Below are 17,183 nucleotides of genomic sequence, written 5' to 3' on the forward strand. Positions count from 1 at the left end.
TAACATAACTGGTAACTATTTTTCCACACTAAAAAAAGTAATCTGAACAAGATGTTTTACCTTCATTTTTTTTCTTCTTTTCCCTGACTGCTTCCCACTGCATGTTGCGCATAATTATCATCAAGCTCACGTATTGAATCCTATAGATGTTGCGAGAGACAAACACTAGCCACTTACGTATTAAGTGATTTAGATGGAACCTTAGGTTGTCTGCTATCAATGCTGTTATACAATGCTATTAGCTGAGTTCGCTTGCTCCATTTCTTCTTCACAAGTTGGTTTCTTCTTTTCCTTTCTAATTATAAATGATGGGATTGGTTCTGCAAGTTCGGTAGTTCCCCCTATTTATATTTCTTTCTTTTCATTTGGATTCTTCTTTGTCCTTTTCCGTGCTATCTTGCCACTGCTCATTCAAATTGTAAAGGCTACTTACTTGTTCAAGACAACCGTTTTGAACGAAATAACATTTTTTAAACAAAGCGAAACTTTACGTGAACAACTTATAAAAATTTAACAACAGAAACACAATTATTATATATAGGACCTATACGAACAGTAACCAAATATCACATTTCTGTTGTAAGAATGTACAAGAAATTTACATAGAGTTACAAAATGTTCAAAAAATATTACATTGTTCAGGGACGGTTGATCTCTATTAACCGTCCCTGCCCTGCTTCCTTTTTTTTCCTGGCATTCATATGACGTTATAAAATCACGACTAAATATGATATACTAGATTCAAATCTGAGTAAGGCATATTGAACATTGAGTACATTTAGCCTAATACATACATATTACATCCTACACTTATCCAATCAAGCTTAATCCCATAGACTAGGAATGTACAAATAGGTACCAAGTAACAAACATGCGATAATAAATTGTCAAATTAATAGTGTGTGCACTTCACCTCGCTTCTCTTCCTTATATTTCTTTTCCTTTCATTATAAATCCCATAGATCTTGCTTCAACATCATCCTGTTACTTCATTGCTGAATTACAGCCACATAAAAGTATTTGTCGATTGTCACTAATTGTTCACCAATAACAATACTTATCCAATATGATGTACAGGCATATTAACTAAAACATCTTGTAACCATTTTCTACCAGTAAGGAAGGCATATTGAACAATATGTACATTCAACCTAACACATAAAAATTAGAATTTACATTAATACCAATCAACTTTGAAGCAATCCACAAAAAACAGGGACCACCATTAATATTTGATGCGTGCATTTCCTTTTATTTTTTCCCTTTATTGTCAAACCTTCACACCTTTCTTTAACAGGGGCATTATGTTAATTGATTATTAATTTACAACTATATGAAAGTATTTCTCCATGGTCACTGTTTATTCATAAAAAATAATAGTTATCTAATATGATGTACAGGCACACTACTAAGACATCTTATAATTATATTTTTGCACTACATAAGGCATATTGAACAGTATGTACATTCAACCTAATATATATAAATGATTTTAAATACTCATACCAATTAAGTTTAAAGTAATTCACTTCAATTACTAGACAGTTGTTATATGAATAAGTACTAATCTTCAAACATGAGATACCACTCATTAATGGTTAATAATGTATGCATTTCCCTCTTTTTGTTGGCCTCTATTCCTTCTTTTTCCCTCCATTGTGACTTATTTAAGCAAATTGAACATTTTAGTGTAAGTGATTATTAATTTACAACTGCATGAAAGTGTTTCTCCACTATCATCAGTTAATTACAAATATTATTTTGCTATCCAGTATTGATGTAAAGGCATACTCACTGGAACATCTTATAATTCATCATAATCATTCACTTTGCTTGCTATTATTCTTAATGTACTTCCTATTTTATTTCGTTGTAATTGCCCATAAACATCCAGCAATTCTATCTACACCATTAAATGTCCCTACCAACCGACACAAATGAAAAATATAACTTGAAATTTTTTGTTTCTTTATAACCTTGAAAAATATAACCTTGACTTTATTGTTGATCTGTTGTTGTTATTGTAGACAAATACCCCTACACATTCCCTAGTAATAATTCTTTCTACTAATTGGTTTGAAAGTTCATTTTTTTTTATTTTGCAAACATTTGGCGTGCAAAATTTTTCTTTACTCTCCTCCCTTGTATAGTCCATCAACTAATTTAACTTCTACTATTCAAAGGGTTTTCATGGAGACTACAAGTAAAATAGATGGACACCATTCACCAAAAAATGAAAATTAAGTCATTGGTTTGCAACATTGTTACCTGAAGGGTTTATGCAGATGCAATTGGGTGTTTCTCTGTCTCAAATCCTACCGCCTTCTACTATCAGATCTCCAACACCTTTTCCTTTAGCAAGTAGTTCTTTCTTCTCCTCAGTGTAATGATTGATGGGTGATAGTACATTTCCATGGCTCTTCTTTGGCACTCCTCGTCTGCAATTTTCTTGTTCTTGAATGTTATTTTGCTCTACTTCTGGAGTTATGGAGTTATATTGACAATTTTTGGATGGAAAGTAAGAGATTGATTTTTGGAGGGAGAGCTTTAGGCTTTGAGTTTTAATGGATAGTCATGCCCAATCAATTTGGGCGGGATTTTTTTGGAACGGAGTTTCGACGGTAGCAGAATCTATTAGGCTAAGGCAAGTTTTTTTTAAATTTTTTTATGCTCACTAAGTAAAATGGGAGCATTTTATTTATATCAACATGGATGCATAAGGGCCTCTTATTAGAGTTTGTGAGGGAACTGTTCAGGGACCGTCCCTGCCCCGTATCCGCGAAAGAGCAAGGGCAAGCTTTTGAAGTCAAATTTCATATACTATATCGCTTTTCGTGCCAGCCATGTTTACCAACCTATGTACGATCGAACTCTTTCCAGTAGTCATAAAGATGTAGAATTTTCCATCCACTTTATGATTGGTGAGCTACTGCAGGGCACTATCAAACTGAAGGGGAAATTTGATGGCAAACCACTCTCAATATTTTGGGATGGAGGAAGTTCTCACACTTTTGTTAAAGCTTCAGTGTTCGAGGAAAATCCTCAATTAGTAGTACCAAGGAAATCGTTCGCAGTCAAGATGGCTAATGGGCAGATGCTACAGTGTAGTGGCTGGGTTCCACGGATGACCTGGGAAATACAAGGGCATACATTCACTCATGATGGATATGTGCTTGCAATTGAGCCGTACGATATGGTATTGGGGGTTGATTGGATGAGGGAGCATAGTCCTGTAACTTTTGATTTCAAGCATCTGCAATTCTCCTTTAATCAGGAGGGGTGGGAAATAAAGCTACATGGAGATTTAAGAGAGGCAGACATCAAACTGAGGAAAGGAAAAACTGTCCAAAAGTTTATGAGACGGAAGAAGAAAGAAACTCTACACAAGCCCTGTGTTCTAGCAGTTAACACTCCTGAGGTAACGTCTCACACTGATGACTCCATAAGTGCACTCCTGGCTTATTGTACTGATGTGTTTGGAGAACCCTCCACCTCACCCCCTATTAGACAATTAGATCACAAGATACCCCTTAAACCAGATTCTAAACCTTTCAAGTTGATTCCTTATAGATATCCCCACATTCAGAAGAATGAAATTGAGAAACAAGTTCAAGAAATTCTAATTAATGGCATTATTCAGCCTAGTCATAGCCCTTTCGCTTCACCTGTCCTGCTAGTTAGAAAAAAAGATGAAACCTGGAGGTTTTGTATTGATTATAGACAGCTAAATGAAATCACCTTTAAGGACAAATTTCCTATCCCTATCATTGATAATCTCTTGTACGAGCTTGATGGTTCCAAAATATTTTCCAAAATTGATCTCAGATCTGGTTATCACCAGATTAGAATGCATCCCAATCATCTACCTAAAACAGTCTTTCGAGCTCACACTGGATTGTATGAATTTCTCGTTATGCCATTTGGGCTTACTAATGCCCCGACAACCTTTCAAGCACTCATGAACTCAATTTTTAGCCCCTTTCTCGCAAAATTCGTATTAGTCTTCTTTGATGATATCTTAGTATATAGCCCAGATTTGACTACCCACCTTATTCACCTTAAACAAGTTCTGGATACTCTCAGACATCATAAACTTTATGCCAAACTCTCCAAATGCACTTTTGGTTAGCCACAGGTTGAGTACTTGGGACATATTGTCACCAAGGACGGAGTGGTAACTGATCCCGCAAAGGTACAGAGCATGGTATCCTGGGCACGTCCTGAGTCTGTCAAAGCATTAAGGGGTTTTCTTGGGTTGACCGGGTATTATCGAAGGTTTGTTAAGAGCTATGGGTTGATAGCTAAACCTTTGACTGATTTGTTAGAAAAGGATTCCTTTGAGTGGAGTACAGAAGCTGAGAATGCTTTCTACCAGTTGAAACAGGTCATGAGTTCTACCCCTATATTAGCATTACCGGACTTTACTAAACCTTTCATCCTAGAGACTGATGCCAGCCAAAAAGCTCTAGGAGCTGTGTTGATGCAACAAGGAAGACCAATAGTATGAGTCAGGTACTAGCAAATAAAAATCTGGGGATGTCAATATATGAGAAGGAGCTACTATCCCTAATTGTAGCAGTGACCAAGTGGAGGCATTACTTGATGGGAGCACATTTTGTAATTAAGACTGACCATGAAAGTCTCAAGTATCTGCTAGACCAGAGAATCACTACTCCCTTACAACAAAAATGGCTCTCTAAACTGATGGGAATGGATTATGAGATTCAATACAAGAAAGGAAGGGACACTATTGTTGCTGTTGCCTTGTCCAGAAGGGGTGAAAATGAGCAAAATGAATTGAATGCAATATCAGTAGTGACGCCTGCATGGCTCCAGGAAGTTACTCAAAGCTACAATGGAGATGCTAAAGCTAAGGAATTGTTGCGAAATCTGTCCACTACTAGAGACTCTCTTACAGATTATACTTATGACCATGGTATCATCAGGTTCAAGGGTAGAATTTTTGTGGGGGATGCTACTGATTTGAGAAGGAAGCTGATGGAATGCATGCATGATTCTCTAGTTGGTGGTCATTTCGGTAATAGTGGTACCTCTCATAGAATGAAGCTGTATTTTTACTGGCCGGGAATGAAAAGAGATGTGGAACAAATGGTGCAGGCCTGTGACACTTGTAAAAAGAGTAAAGCAGAATCAGGAAAATATCTGGGACTACTACAACCCTTACTAATACCTGAACAAGCGTGGCAGCATATCTCCCTGGATTTTATAGAAGGGCTTCCCAAATCTAAGGGGCATGATACCATTATGGCGGTCATTGACAGATTCACCAAATATGGACATTTCATATCCCTTACCAGCAATGACACAGCTCAAGATGTAGCTCAGTTGTTCTTTAATCATGTTTACAAACTACATGGCCTACCTCTTAGCATATTCTTAGATAGAGACAAGGTTTTTACTAGTGCTTTTTGGCAGGACTTATTCTTAAAAGTGGGTACCGAGTTATGCTTACCATCTGCTTACCATCCACAATCTGACGGGTAGATAGAAAGATTGAATAGGTGCTTAGAGACCTATCTAAGATGCATGACCTTCCAGCAACCCACCAAATGGAGACAGAGGTTGACTGCAGCTGAGTGGTGGTATAACACCAATTACCACTCGGCTTTACAGATGACTCCTTTCATGGCTCTTTATGGTTATCCTCCCTCTCAAATTAGCTTGTTGCCATCTGCGGAAAACTCCTCAATAGCTACAAATTGGGTGAAGGGAAGACAAGATTGGGATAGATTGTTGAAAGAAAATCTAGAGGTAGCTCAGAATAGGATGAAGCAGAATGCAGATAAGCATAGGGTAGAGAGAAGTTTTGAAGTAGGAGATGGGGTGTACTTGAAGCTTCAACCATACGGACAAAGCTCTATAGCACTTAGAAGAAATCTAAAGCTTTCATCCAAATACTATGGACCTTCTAAAATTTTACAGAAGGTTGGAGCTTATAAACTGGAGTTACCAGCAGATGCTCCCATTCATCCTGTATTCCATGTATCTATGTTAAAAAAGTCTGCTAAGGGTGTATCCGTGAGTGGTAGTTTGCCTCAAGTTATGGATGATGGCCATCTTGGATAGAAGAATGATAAAGAGAGGAAATTCTGCAGTCACTCAAGTACTGGTGCATTGGGTGAACATGTCTCCTGCAGAAGCAACGTGGTAAGATTGGATTGTGCTCAAGGGACAATTTCCAGATTTTAATCCTAGGGACTCGGATTCTTAAGGGGGGAGCAATGTTATGCCTTGTATAATTAATCCAATAATGCTATATTTTTGTTGTATCCTCATGTCACAGCCACGCTAGAAGTAGTTAGCGAAGTTACAGCTCAACACACTAGTAGTAGCAAGTAGTTATTCTGTTACAAGAAGTGACTAGAAGCTTGATAAATAAGCTACTCCCGTGTACTACTGATTCATTCTAGAAGATGAAATCAATAAGCTCTTCTCATTCTCCCTAATTTCTAAATTTTCTCTCTTTCCTAAACCCCACCTCAATTCCTTTCTTCATTCCGGAATCAGGTCATAACATGACGCAAATGGTGAAGCACAAGTATGACGTAAAGTTGAAGGAAAAGAGCAATTTAATGACCTCCCAAGTCTTTTGATTGTCACGATTTATTTTGGTGTGATGTAACACAGTAATTCTATCTTACACCGCTAATTAGTCTGCTGATCAATCGAAGGGTTATAGCTGATTTTCGATGAACTTTACTTTCCAGTTGGCAAAGGATGAGAGAAAAGCAAGTCAAGCATCAGCTTTCCACTCTGCAGAGCGAGTTAAGGAATCTGTGCTGATTTACCTTGGAGTTAACTACTTCAAAAGATGCTATTGTTTTGCTTGGTTGATCATTTAACTTTTTCATAGATTTCGTATTTCTATCTCAATTCTTGGAACACCTTATTTCATCCAAGAAAAGAGATGGTATTGAGATCGACATAAAAAATCACCTATAAATTATCCAGAAATCCAAATTTGCTTTCACCAAACCTGAAAATCTCTTGCTCTTTCATCTCCTTTCTCCCTTCCAAGTTCCCAATCTTTTTACCTGCGACAATATAATAGAAACACTCAAAACCAACAACAACGAGAAATTAAACATGAGTGTACTAAGAGACGGCTCCAATGTTGTTTCTGAAGGAATCACCAAAGACCTCGTTCAAGCTGTTCATGATCAAGAAGAAATGCAAGCAATCCAAGCCCCCATCGTGTCATCCTACAATGAACGCATTAGGCCATTGCTGGACTGCATAGACAGGCTACGAAACCTTAAAGTCACGCAAGAAGGAATCCAGCTTCCAACAATTGTTGTTGTAGGAGATCAATCTTCAGGTAAGTCCAGCGTTCTAGAGTCCTTGGCTGGAATTAGCTTGCCTAGGGGACAAGGGATATGCACAAGGGTTCCCTTGATTATGAGGCTCCAAAGTCATCCCAGTCCCGAGCCAGAGCTGAGCTTGGAGTTCAACGGAAGAGTTGTTCCAACCGATGAGGACCATATTGCTGAGGCCATCAGCGTTGCAACTGATGAGATTGCTGGCAGAAGCAAGGGAATATCAAATGTTCCCCTGACTTTGATTGTTAAGAAGAATGGGGTCCCTGATCTTACTATGGTGGATTTACCTGGGATTACTAGAGTTCCAGTTCACGGGCAGCCTGAAGACATCTATGAGCAAATATCAGCAATCATTATGGAGTATATTAAACCAGAAGAAAGCATAATACTCAATGTTTTATCAGCTACTGTTGATTTTTCAACTTGTGAATCAATTCGGATGTCCCAAAAAGTCGACAAAATGGGCGAAAGAACTCTGGCAGTTGTCACCAAGGCAGACAAATCCCCTGAAGGCTTGCTCGAGAAGGTAATGGCTGATGATGTGAATATTGGACTTGGATACGTCTGTGTGAGAAATCGAATTGGCGATGAATCATACGAGGAAGCTCAAGCTGTAGAAGCTTCGCTTTTTGAAACACATCCGTTTCTGTCCAAGATCCACAAGTCTACGGTTGGCATTCCTGTTTTAGCCCAGAAACTGGTGCAAATTCAGGCAACTATAATTTCAAAATGCTTGCCAGATATTGTGAGAAAGATCAATGACAAGCTAAGTACAAGTGTTGCAGAGCTGAACAAGTTGCCACAACAGTTGAAATCCGTTCCTGAAGCAGTCACTGCTTTTATGCGCATCATTTCTTCAGCCAAAGAGTCCCTGAGGAAAATATTTATCAGAGGGGAATTCGATGAGTATCCAGATGAAAAGGAAATGCATTGTACTGCTAGACTGGCAGAGATGCTGAGCGATTACTATGAGGATTTGCAGTTAATCTCTATCAAAGTTGAACAAAAGCAGGCCTTCTTGGAGGAAGAGATTAGCATCCTGGAGGAAGCTAAAGGTATAAGCTTACCTAATTTCCTTCCTCGCACAGCATTTCGCACTTCACTACAAAAAATGGTCATGGCCATTTCCGCTACACCCGCTGGATATGTGAACAAGTTTTGGGAGTATTTACAAGGGGTGTTAGTTCCTGTCTTGATGAAGCACTCTGACAACTACCCACAACTTCAACCTTCAATCAGAAGAGCAGCCCAAAATCTTGTTTCCAAAAAAAGGGAGCAGTCAGCTGATTGGGTATCGCAGATCATCGAAATGGAGAAACTCACCGATTATACTTGTAATCCTGAGTATTCTGCAACCTGGCATGATCTGATGAGAAGCCAGGACAGGTTCATGATCATTATGAATGATTGTACGAAATCAACAAGTCTAGTGATTGATGGAATTGGTGAGGTTGAAGTCGGGCATCTGAGAAATCATCTGGTCGTTGCACAACAAGCTTTTGATCTGAAAATGAGGATGACTGCTTATTGGAAGATTGTCCTGAGGAGGTTGGTTGATAGCATGGCTTTGCATTTACTCTTCAGCATCCAAAATCTGGTGAACAAAGACATGGAAACCGAAATGGTGAATGAGTTAATGGGAACTCACGGGGGTGCATTGGAACGGATGCTGGAGGAATCTCCATCTATTGCTGGTAAACGTTACAGATTGAATGGAAGCATCAAGTTGCTGAGGGAGTCTAAAGAGATTGTTGCAGAGATAATGGACAAAATTGCTGCTTATGCTGATTGATTGGTCATAATACCCTTTGTTTACTTCGCCATTTGAAAGATCGTAAAAGTACTATTGCTTTGTTGTTGTTTTTTTTTTAAATTTGCTATTTTGTGTTACCAATAAAACTCGAGTGGAGCATTCGTGCTAGCATTAAAAAAGCTTTGACGGTATATGCAGACGGGCTTTTCTAGCTAAACCATACTACAAGGAACTAAATGTGACTGGATTTGTTTGTCCGCAACTTCCCATTCAGTCCTATCTTTCCAACCCGTGTCATAGCTGATGAGGGATTCCCTGCCCCTCTCATAAAATCTTGTCTACTCTTCATCAGCCGCAGACCAGTAACTGATAACTACTATAAGTTCAATTCTGCTTGATGACATTTTTCAGGTAGGACTGCAAGGAGCATTATAGCCATCTGATCAGCTAATACTACTATCACTCATTCTTCTTTTTCCTGATTCATTCCTTCTTTATGCCTTTTCCGGTCATGTTTTCGACTGCAATGGGAGCCCTCTTGTTGGTTTTGTTCTTTTTCTTCATTTCTTTTTTTAAATTCATGAATGTTGTGCTGGTTACTGTAAGTTTTTATGCTATACAAGCTGATACACATTCATGAATATTGGCTGATATTCAAGCTGGTTTTTTTAATTGAATACACTCTATACTATTGCCATTAGGGGATTCTGCTGTCATTCGTATTGACAACCAATACAGTATAGACAATAATGACATAATTGATGTAGATACTAACATAACAAATACAGACGATAATACAATAAAGTGAAATGACGCAATAAACTTTTTTGGCACATTAAAATTAGCGTTTTACATTTAATCTCCTCCATTCAATTTCAAAATACCCCATTTCCTACCTTTAACTGCACTTTGCATTTACTAATGTGACGGTAGAGGATCTCAATGTTTACTGTTGTACGCTGCTTTAGTTTGACATGACATGTTATCACTGCTGTCATCAAGGTTAAATTGCAATTCAGGAAATTGCTGCAGATTCTTGCAAGTCATTAATTCACATCTTTATTGCCGTCAAGGTTAATTGACAATCAAGGAAATTGCTGCAGATTCTTGTGAGTCGTTAACATTTTGGCTAGAAAAACTTGTTAATTTTGGATATTTCTGCGTACCAAACGATGGATAAGGAAAAACAGAAGGAATGAGTACTAGAGAGGAGCCCAATCCAGTTGTTATGATGAATTTTCTCTCTCTCTGAGAAGAACTTTGTTAACCGGATAGGCCTTAGGAGCATTGATTAGATGATCATAAGGTTCCGGATTGAACTCTCCTGTTCGTTAAGGACGGAGGACTTCAAGTTTCCCTGTGTGCCCATTGTCCCCCCAGTCTTCCAAAGTTCCAATTTACAAATGTCTCGAAGTAAATACACCTCTGGTCCGGATTGGGATGCTTTTAACTGGAGCAGGAGTCCGAAATCGACGCACATATAAACATAGTCCACGAAATGTTTTGGGCCTAAGCTCTGGGTTAGCCCAATAAAATGGGCATCTTAAGTTAACGAAGTTTTTTTTTTTTCATACAAACGTTAACAATCTACGCGTACTTCTACTCTATGGGAATGGGAGTAGACTCAACTAGATCATTAAAAACTAGAGAAAACTAAACCACGCCTAGATCAAAGGGCACCGACTGAATTTGGAGAAGTCACATAGAGTGACAAATGATGGAAGTAAGATTCAAAACCTTGACCTCCTACTTCAGAAAGAATTGAGAAGCCTTTCTGATGGCCAACGGTCCAAAAGGCCGTTGGTTTAAGTTAATGGAGTTGGTTCCTCCATTCTCATTCTCTTGCTCTCAATAACTTCTATTTGTAGTTTTGTATCAGAAGCCAGTTAAAAAAAGGGTTGAAACATAAATAATTCTATTTGTTTCTAATTGCGAGGCATTCTTGAACTATTACACAGTGAACAATCATTTACAACTTATTTGACCATCTAATGACTGGTTTTATCAACTTATCTACAAACAAGTTGAGTCGAGTCAAATCGAATTTTGGCCTAATCAATTCCAATCTCGACTTAGTTTTATTAAACTCAAACACGACGAGCTCTCAATGTAAATTTTGAGTTCGAAGTTAAAAAAATAAAAAATTATTATTATTTTATTTTTTAATAAATGAATAAAATAATATTTTTTTAAAAAATAATAAAATATTAAGGATATATACGTAATTTTACTATTAAAATAATATATATATATACACACACATATATGTATATATTCGAGTCAACTCGTGAGCAAATGAATTGAGTATCTTTGAACTCGAGTTCGATTTGGTCAACTCAAGTTCAACTCGAGCTTGATATTACGAGTAGGGCTCGAACTGCTCGCAAGTAGTTGTACTTGTTTGCGGCCCTATTTATACAAAGGGTAGGACTCAAGGGAATATTGTTGTGAAGGAGGAGTCGTCTATACTTTCATTGCAATTAACTGATTATTTTGTCCTTGACCGTGAGCTTTGTTTCCATACACTTCGTAATTGTGTTCATCCAATCTCTTTGATACAATAACAAATCCGCCAATCAAGTACACACAAAATTTGAGGAAGTTAGACAATTAGTCTACGCATGTACTCGTTTGGATCGTCTTTTTTATATATATATTTTTATAGAAATATGTACTATAACAATTTTATATATGTGAAATAAAAGAGTATTCATGTAAAAACATTTCTGCAAAAAAACTTCAATCCAATCAAGAATGCCAAAGTTTGCCCAAAGATCTGTAAATTTGTCCATGCTTGACTAGACTAGCTAGCCATGAAGTTAACGAGTCAATAATTTTCTTTTTCTGAGTTAATTCAAACGAGAAAAACCACCAGATATAGCACCATGCTATTTATAAAGTCGTAATCACAAGATTTGAAGATATTACTTTCCTTATTTTTTGACACTTGCTCTCCAAGGTAACAATTCTCATTGGCGATTACACGTTACTGACAAGAGCTGAAAGGAAACGATGTGAAAAAGAAAAAGAAGACGACGACAAAGGAAAGACTCCTTTACAAGTGACAACAAAATAATAATGGGGAAATATGAAGCAATCCAAACAAACCAAATGTGAGTGAAAATTCAAGAATAAGAAGATGACCATAAAGGAAGACTTGGGAAGACTCAAAACTTACAGGTGGATTGATTCAACAAACAATTTCCAGTCTTATTAACACTAGAATTAATCTTAGGGTTAAAGGCACTTAACCTCCTAAGGTTTGTTGCCATTTGCACTTTTTTCTCTAAGGATATTTTTATTGTAATTTCTCCCTATAACTAATGGTCAACAGTAACAGTTTATCAAAAAAGACAATAATGATTTCAAAGTAAAAATTAGTGTAGAAACAATGCTTGAAAAAAAAGATCCGATCCTTTTGTTTCGGTAGAATGTCCTTAAAACGAGTTCCAACCCCTTTTTAAAAAATTACATGCCATTGAAATCTGTCGTAAAATTTAAAATAAAATCATTTCATGCACAACAAAAATCATAAAATAGATACAAAAATATAATGCTATGTGATTTTAACAAGACAATTTTTGGTCGAAATTTTTATATTTTCACTAACACGTATTTGAGAGATATCTTACCACAATTGTATCTTACCTCCATTGATTGATGTTCATAATCAATGAGCAATATTTTTAACAATAGCAAAGTTTTGTGTTTGCTTAATATTGGTAGATTTTTTTAAAAAAAAAATAGAAGTGAAATATTTTGGAAACATAGTTCTTAATTTTCCAAAAAAAAAAAAAAATTGCACCTACGAACAAGGTGTGAAATGAGAAACTTAGACAAGGAAAAGAAAAATGAAGGGAAATGGAGATAAGGGCAAGATTGCAACTTTTGATCTTTTCTTTTTTTTAATGATAAAAGTTGATGTGACTTAATAGCAGGGGCAACATACAACAAAAATTGCACCTACGAAAAAGGTGTGAAATGAGAAACTTAGACAAGAAAAAGAAAAATGAAGGGAAATGGAGATAAGGGCAAGATTGAAACTTTTGACACCTTTTTCCTTCTAACCCTTAACAATAGTTGCATTTGGAAGTTCAATTTTCCATTCATCTTTTCCTTCTGTCATTAATTTCCCCCCTAAAAGGTGTTATAGCTACTTTGGATAGTGGGGCGAAAGAGCAGGGGCAAGCTTTTGAAGTCAAATTTCATATACTGTATCGCTTTTTCGTGCCACCCATGTTGTACGATCGAAATCTTTCCTTCGTCGTGGGTTCTCTAAATTCTTAAGCTATTGATCCTGCTTCTGTTTTGAAAGAAGGAGATGGATCAGACAAATTGATCCCACTTCTGTGTTTCCACCAAAACAAACAACAGTACACTTCACTATTGGATGATCCCATGATGCAGAGGATCCCTTACGTAATGGTGAAGCACTAGGATGACCTAAACTTGAAGTAAAATAAGCAATTTTACCTTGAAGTCTTCGGATAATATGATTCTGATGTAACAACTAGTAATTACATCTTTAAACACTAATTAATTGACCGATCATTGAAGGGTTCTAGCTAATTTTCCTTCTTGAGCGATGGATTTGCTTTTCTGATGACAAAGGACAGGAGAAAAGGAAGTCAAGCGTCAGATTCCACTTTGTGAATCAAGGACTATGAGCTAGCCATTTGCATTTTGTAATCGAACCACTTCAAAAGATAGCACAAGAATCTATGCCCTCTAATTAAGTAACTAGAAGGATCACATATAAAATATTTGAGTGGAACAAATCTAAAGGCTTACCTATATTATATGCATGCAATTATTGTTCTGTGCAAGATTGTATATGATTCTATGCATCCTCTTGTTTGCATTTAGCCCTAGAAAAGACCAAGAATTTGTTTAATGTACAGTTGCCGAATAAAAACCAATTTACACAATAATCACAGCATGTTGCCATTAGTACTCTAAAAATTTTATCAATCGTTTTGCAAAATTTGCAAAATAATTACAGCATAGAACACGATTAGTTTTCTGAGCATAGATCACGATTAGTTTTCAGAGGAAAAGCAGTATGAAATGTTTGTGTTTGTTCATATCCAATTTCTAGCATTAGTGCAGGGCAAGTAAATTTCGTGCAACTATGCTGTTGTCCCAAGAAAAGCAGTAACAAAAGGAAAAGAAAAAGAAGTATGCGAGAAAAGAGATACTGCTGAGATCAACATCAGATCAGAAATCACCTATAAATTCATCCACAAATCCACATTTGCTGTCACCAAACCTGAAAATCTCTTGCTCTGTCATCACCTTTCTCCCTCCCGAGTTCCCAATATCCCTACCTGCGACATTATAGTAGAAACTCTGAATACCAACGGCCACAAGAAACATGGGTGCAGTAATCAATGACTCCGATTTTGTTTCTGAAGAAATCACCAAAGCCCTCATTGAAGCTGCTCATGATCATATAGAACCACTAGCAATCCAAGCCCCCATCGTATCATCCTATAATGAACGCATTAGGCCATTACTGGACTGCGTAGACAGGCTACGAAACCTTAAAGTCATGCAAGAAGGAATCCAGCTTCCAACAATTGTTGTTGTTGGAGATCAATCTTCAGGTAAGTCCAGCGTTCTAGAGTCCTTGGCTGGAATTAGCCTGCCTAGGGGACAAGGGATATGCACAAGGGTTCCCTTGATTATGAGGCTGCAAAGTCATCCCAGTCCCGTGCCAGAGCTGAGCTTGGAGTTCAACGGAAGAGTTGTTCCAACCGATGAGGACCATATTGCTGAGGCCATCAGGGTTGCAACTGATGAGATTGCTGGCAAAAGTAAGGGAATATCAAATGTTCCCATGACTTTGACTGTTAAAAAAAATGGTGTCCCTGATCTTACTATGGTAGATTTACCTGGGATTACTAGAGTTCCAGTTCATGGGCAGCCGGAAGACATCTACGAGCAAATATCGGCAATTATCATGGAGTATATCAAGCCAGAAGAAAGCATAATACTCAATGTTTTATCAGCTACTGTTGATTTTTCGACTTGTGAATCAATTCGGATGTCCCAAAAAGTCGACAAAACAGGCGAAAGAACTCTGGCAGTTGTCACAAAGGCCGACAAATCCCCTGAAGGCTTGCTCGAGAAGGTAACGGCTGATGATGTGAATATTGGACTTGGATACGTCTGTGTGAGAAATCGAATTGGCGATGAATCATACGGGGAAGCTCGAGCTGTAGAAGCTATGCTTTTTGAAACACATCCGTTGCTGTCCAAGATCCACAAGTCTATGGTTGGCATTCCTGTTTTAGCGCAGAAACTGGTGCAAATTCAGGCAACCATAATTTCAAAATGCTTGCCAGATATTGTGAGAAAGATCAATGACAAGCTAACTGCAAGTGTTGCAGAGCTGAACAAGTTGCCACAACAGTTGAAATCGGTTCCTGAAGCAGTCACTGCTTTTATGCGCATCATATCTTCAGCCAAAGAGTCCCTGAGGAAAATATTTATCAGAGGGGAATTCGATGAGTATCCAGATGAAAAGGAAATGCATTGTACTGCTAGACTGGCAGAGATGCTGAGCGCTTACTCTGAGGATTTGCAGTCCATCTCTATCCAAAGTGAACAAAAGCAGACCTTCTTGGTGGAAGAGATTAGCATCCTGGAGGAAGCTAAAGGTATAAACCTACCTAATTTCCTTCCTCGTAGTGTTTTTCTCATCTCACTGCAAAAAAAGGTCAGGGCCGTTTCTGCTACACCAGATGAGTTTGTGAACAAGTTTTGGGAGTACTTACAAGGGGTGTTAGTTCCTGTCTTGATGAAGCACTCTGCAAACTACCCACAACTTCAACCTTCAATCAGAAGAGCTGCCCAAAGTCTTGTTTCCAAGAAAAGGGAGCAGTCAGTTGATTGGGTATTGCAGATTATCGAAATGGAAAAACTCACTGATTATACTTGCAATCCTGAGTACGCTGCAACCTGGCATGATTTGATGAAAAGCCAGGACAGGTTCATGATCATTATGAATGATGGTAAGAAATCAACAACTCTAGAGATTGATGGAATTGGTGAGGTTGAAGTCGGGCATCTGAGAAATCATCTGGTCGTTGCACAACAAGCTTTTGATCTGAAAATGAGGATGACTGCTTATTGGAAGATAGTCCTGAGGAGGTTGGTTGATAGCATGGCTTTGCATTTACTCTTCAGCAGCCAAAATCTGGTGAACAAAGACTTGGAAACCGAAATGGTGAATGAGTTAATGGGACCTCACGGGGGTGGATTGGAGCGGATGTTGGAGGAATCTCCATCTGTTGCTGATAAACGTGACAGATTGAATGGAAGCATCCGGTTGCTGAGGGAGTCTAAAGAGACTGTTGCTGAGATAATGGACAACATTGCTGCTTATGGCGATTAGATTGGTCATAATAGCCATTGTTTACCTCGCCATTTGATAACAGTACTATAATTACGTTGTTGTTGTTGTTTATTTCTTTAAAAAAAATATATTGGTTTCTTGGATTACCAAGAACTTGAGTGGAGTATTAGTGCTAGCGTAAGGGAAGCTAATATGGTATAAGCAGAATCATATCTAATTTCCCAGTTGGCCGATTTGAGATCTTAAGTCCAAAGTCGTTTAATCTGTATTCTTCTGGGATATTTCATACTTCGTAAGGCACAACGATGATGTTCATTGAATGGATTTGGACAACTCCCAAAGCAATTGCTTACCCTTTTCTAGTGTAAATAATAGCTGTTGAACTTATTTCAGTAAAAGAAATGTGTATTATGACGAAAGAAAAAATACAGGGATGATGAAAGGTAAAATTCCAGTGATTTACATCAAATATCCTACTCTGCTCTAATACCCATAAAAAATTGGCTTCTAAAAAGAAAATCAAATTGGCTTTCAATGACAAGGGCCCTGCAACTTATCTAGTCCTACAGACCATGGAAATTTGAACTCAAAATAGCACAAACAAAATCTCATCTCCAATAATCAATCGTAGAGCTTGGAGCAAATTGTTTGCCATGCAGCAGTTTGGTCCCATCAGGCTTAGAATTTGAACGTAGTGCAAGAATAATTGCCTTTCTCAATGGAAAGAATC

At 37.7% G+C, this 17,183-nt stretch overlaps 2 protein-coding genes across 2 annotated transcripts; both read left to right on the forward strand.

Moving 5' to 3' along the window:
• The first annotated feature begins 6,588 nt into the window (after positions 1–6,588).
• LOC140014745 (dynamin-related protein 4C-like) lies at positions 6,589–9,286 on the forward strand. Its single transcript, XM_072065927.1, has one exon. The coding sequence runs from the start codon at positions 7,108–7,110 to the stop codon at positions 9,130–9,132; it is 2,025 nt and encodes a 674-aa protein (XP_071922028.1). The 5' UTR covers positions 6,589–7,107; the 3' UTR covers positions 9,133–9,286.
• A 5,061-nt stretch (positions 9,287–14,347) lies between these two features.
• LOC113709608 (dynamin-related protein 4C-like) lies at positions 14,348–16,773 on the forward strand. The gene has a single exon (XM_072066550.1). The coding sequence runs from the start codon at positions 14,468–14,470 to the stop codon at positions 16,490–16,492; it is 2,025 nt and encodes a 674-aa protein (XP_071922651.1). The 5' UTR covers positions 14,348–14,467; the 3' UTR covers positions 16,493–16,773.
• The last annotated feature ends 410 nt before the right edge of the window (positions 16,774–17,183 follow it).

The sequence above is a fragment of the Coffea arabica genome, chromosome 9e, assembly GCF_036785885.1.
Source record: "Coffea arabica cultivar ET-39 chromosome 9e, Coffea Arabica ET-39 HiFi, whole genome shotgun sequence".
Classification (NCBI taxonomy): Eukaryota; Viridiplantae; Streptophyta; class Magnoliopsida; order Gentianales; family Rubiaceae; genus Coffea; species Coffea arabica.

Excerpts from the sequence above, each read along its gene's own strand:
- LOC113709608 (XM_072066550.1), top strand. The coding sequence starts at position 14,468 with ATGGGTGCAGTAATCAATGACTCCGATTTTGTTTCTGAAGAAATCACC.
- LOC140014745 (XM_072065927.1), top strand. The coding sequence starts at position 7,108 with ATGAGTGTACTAAGAGACGGCTCCAATGTTGTTTCTGAAGGAATCACC.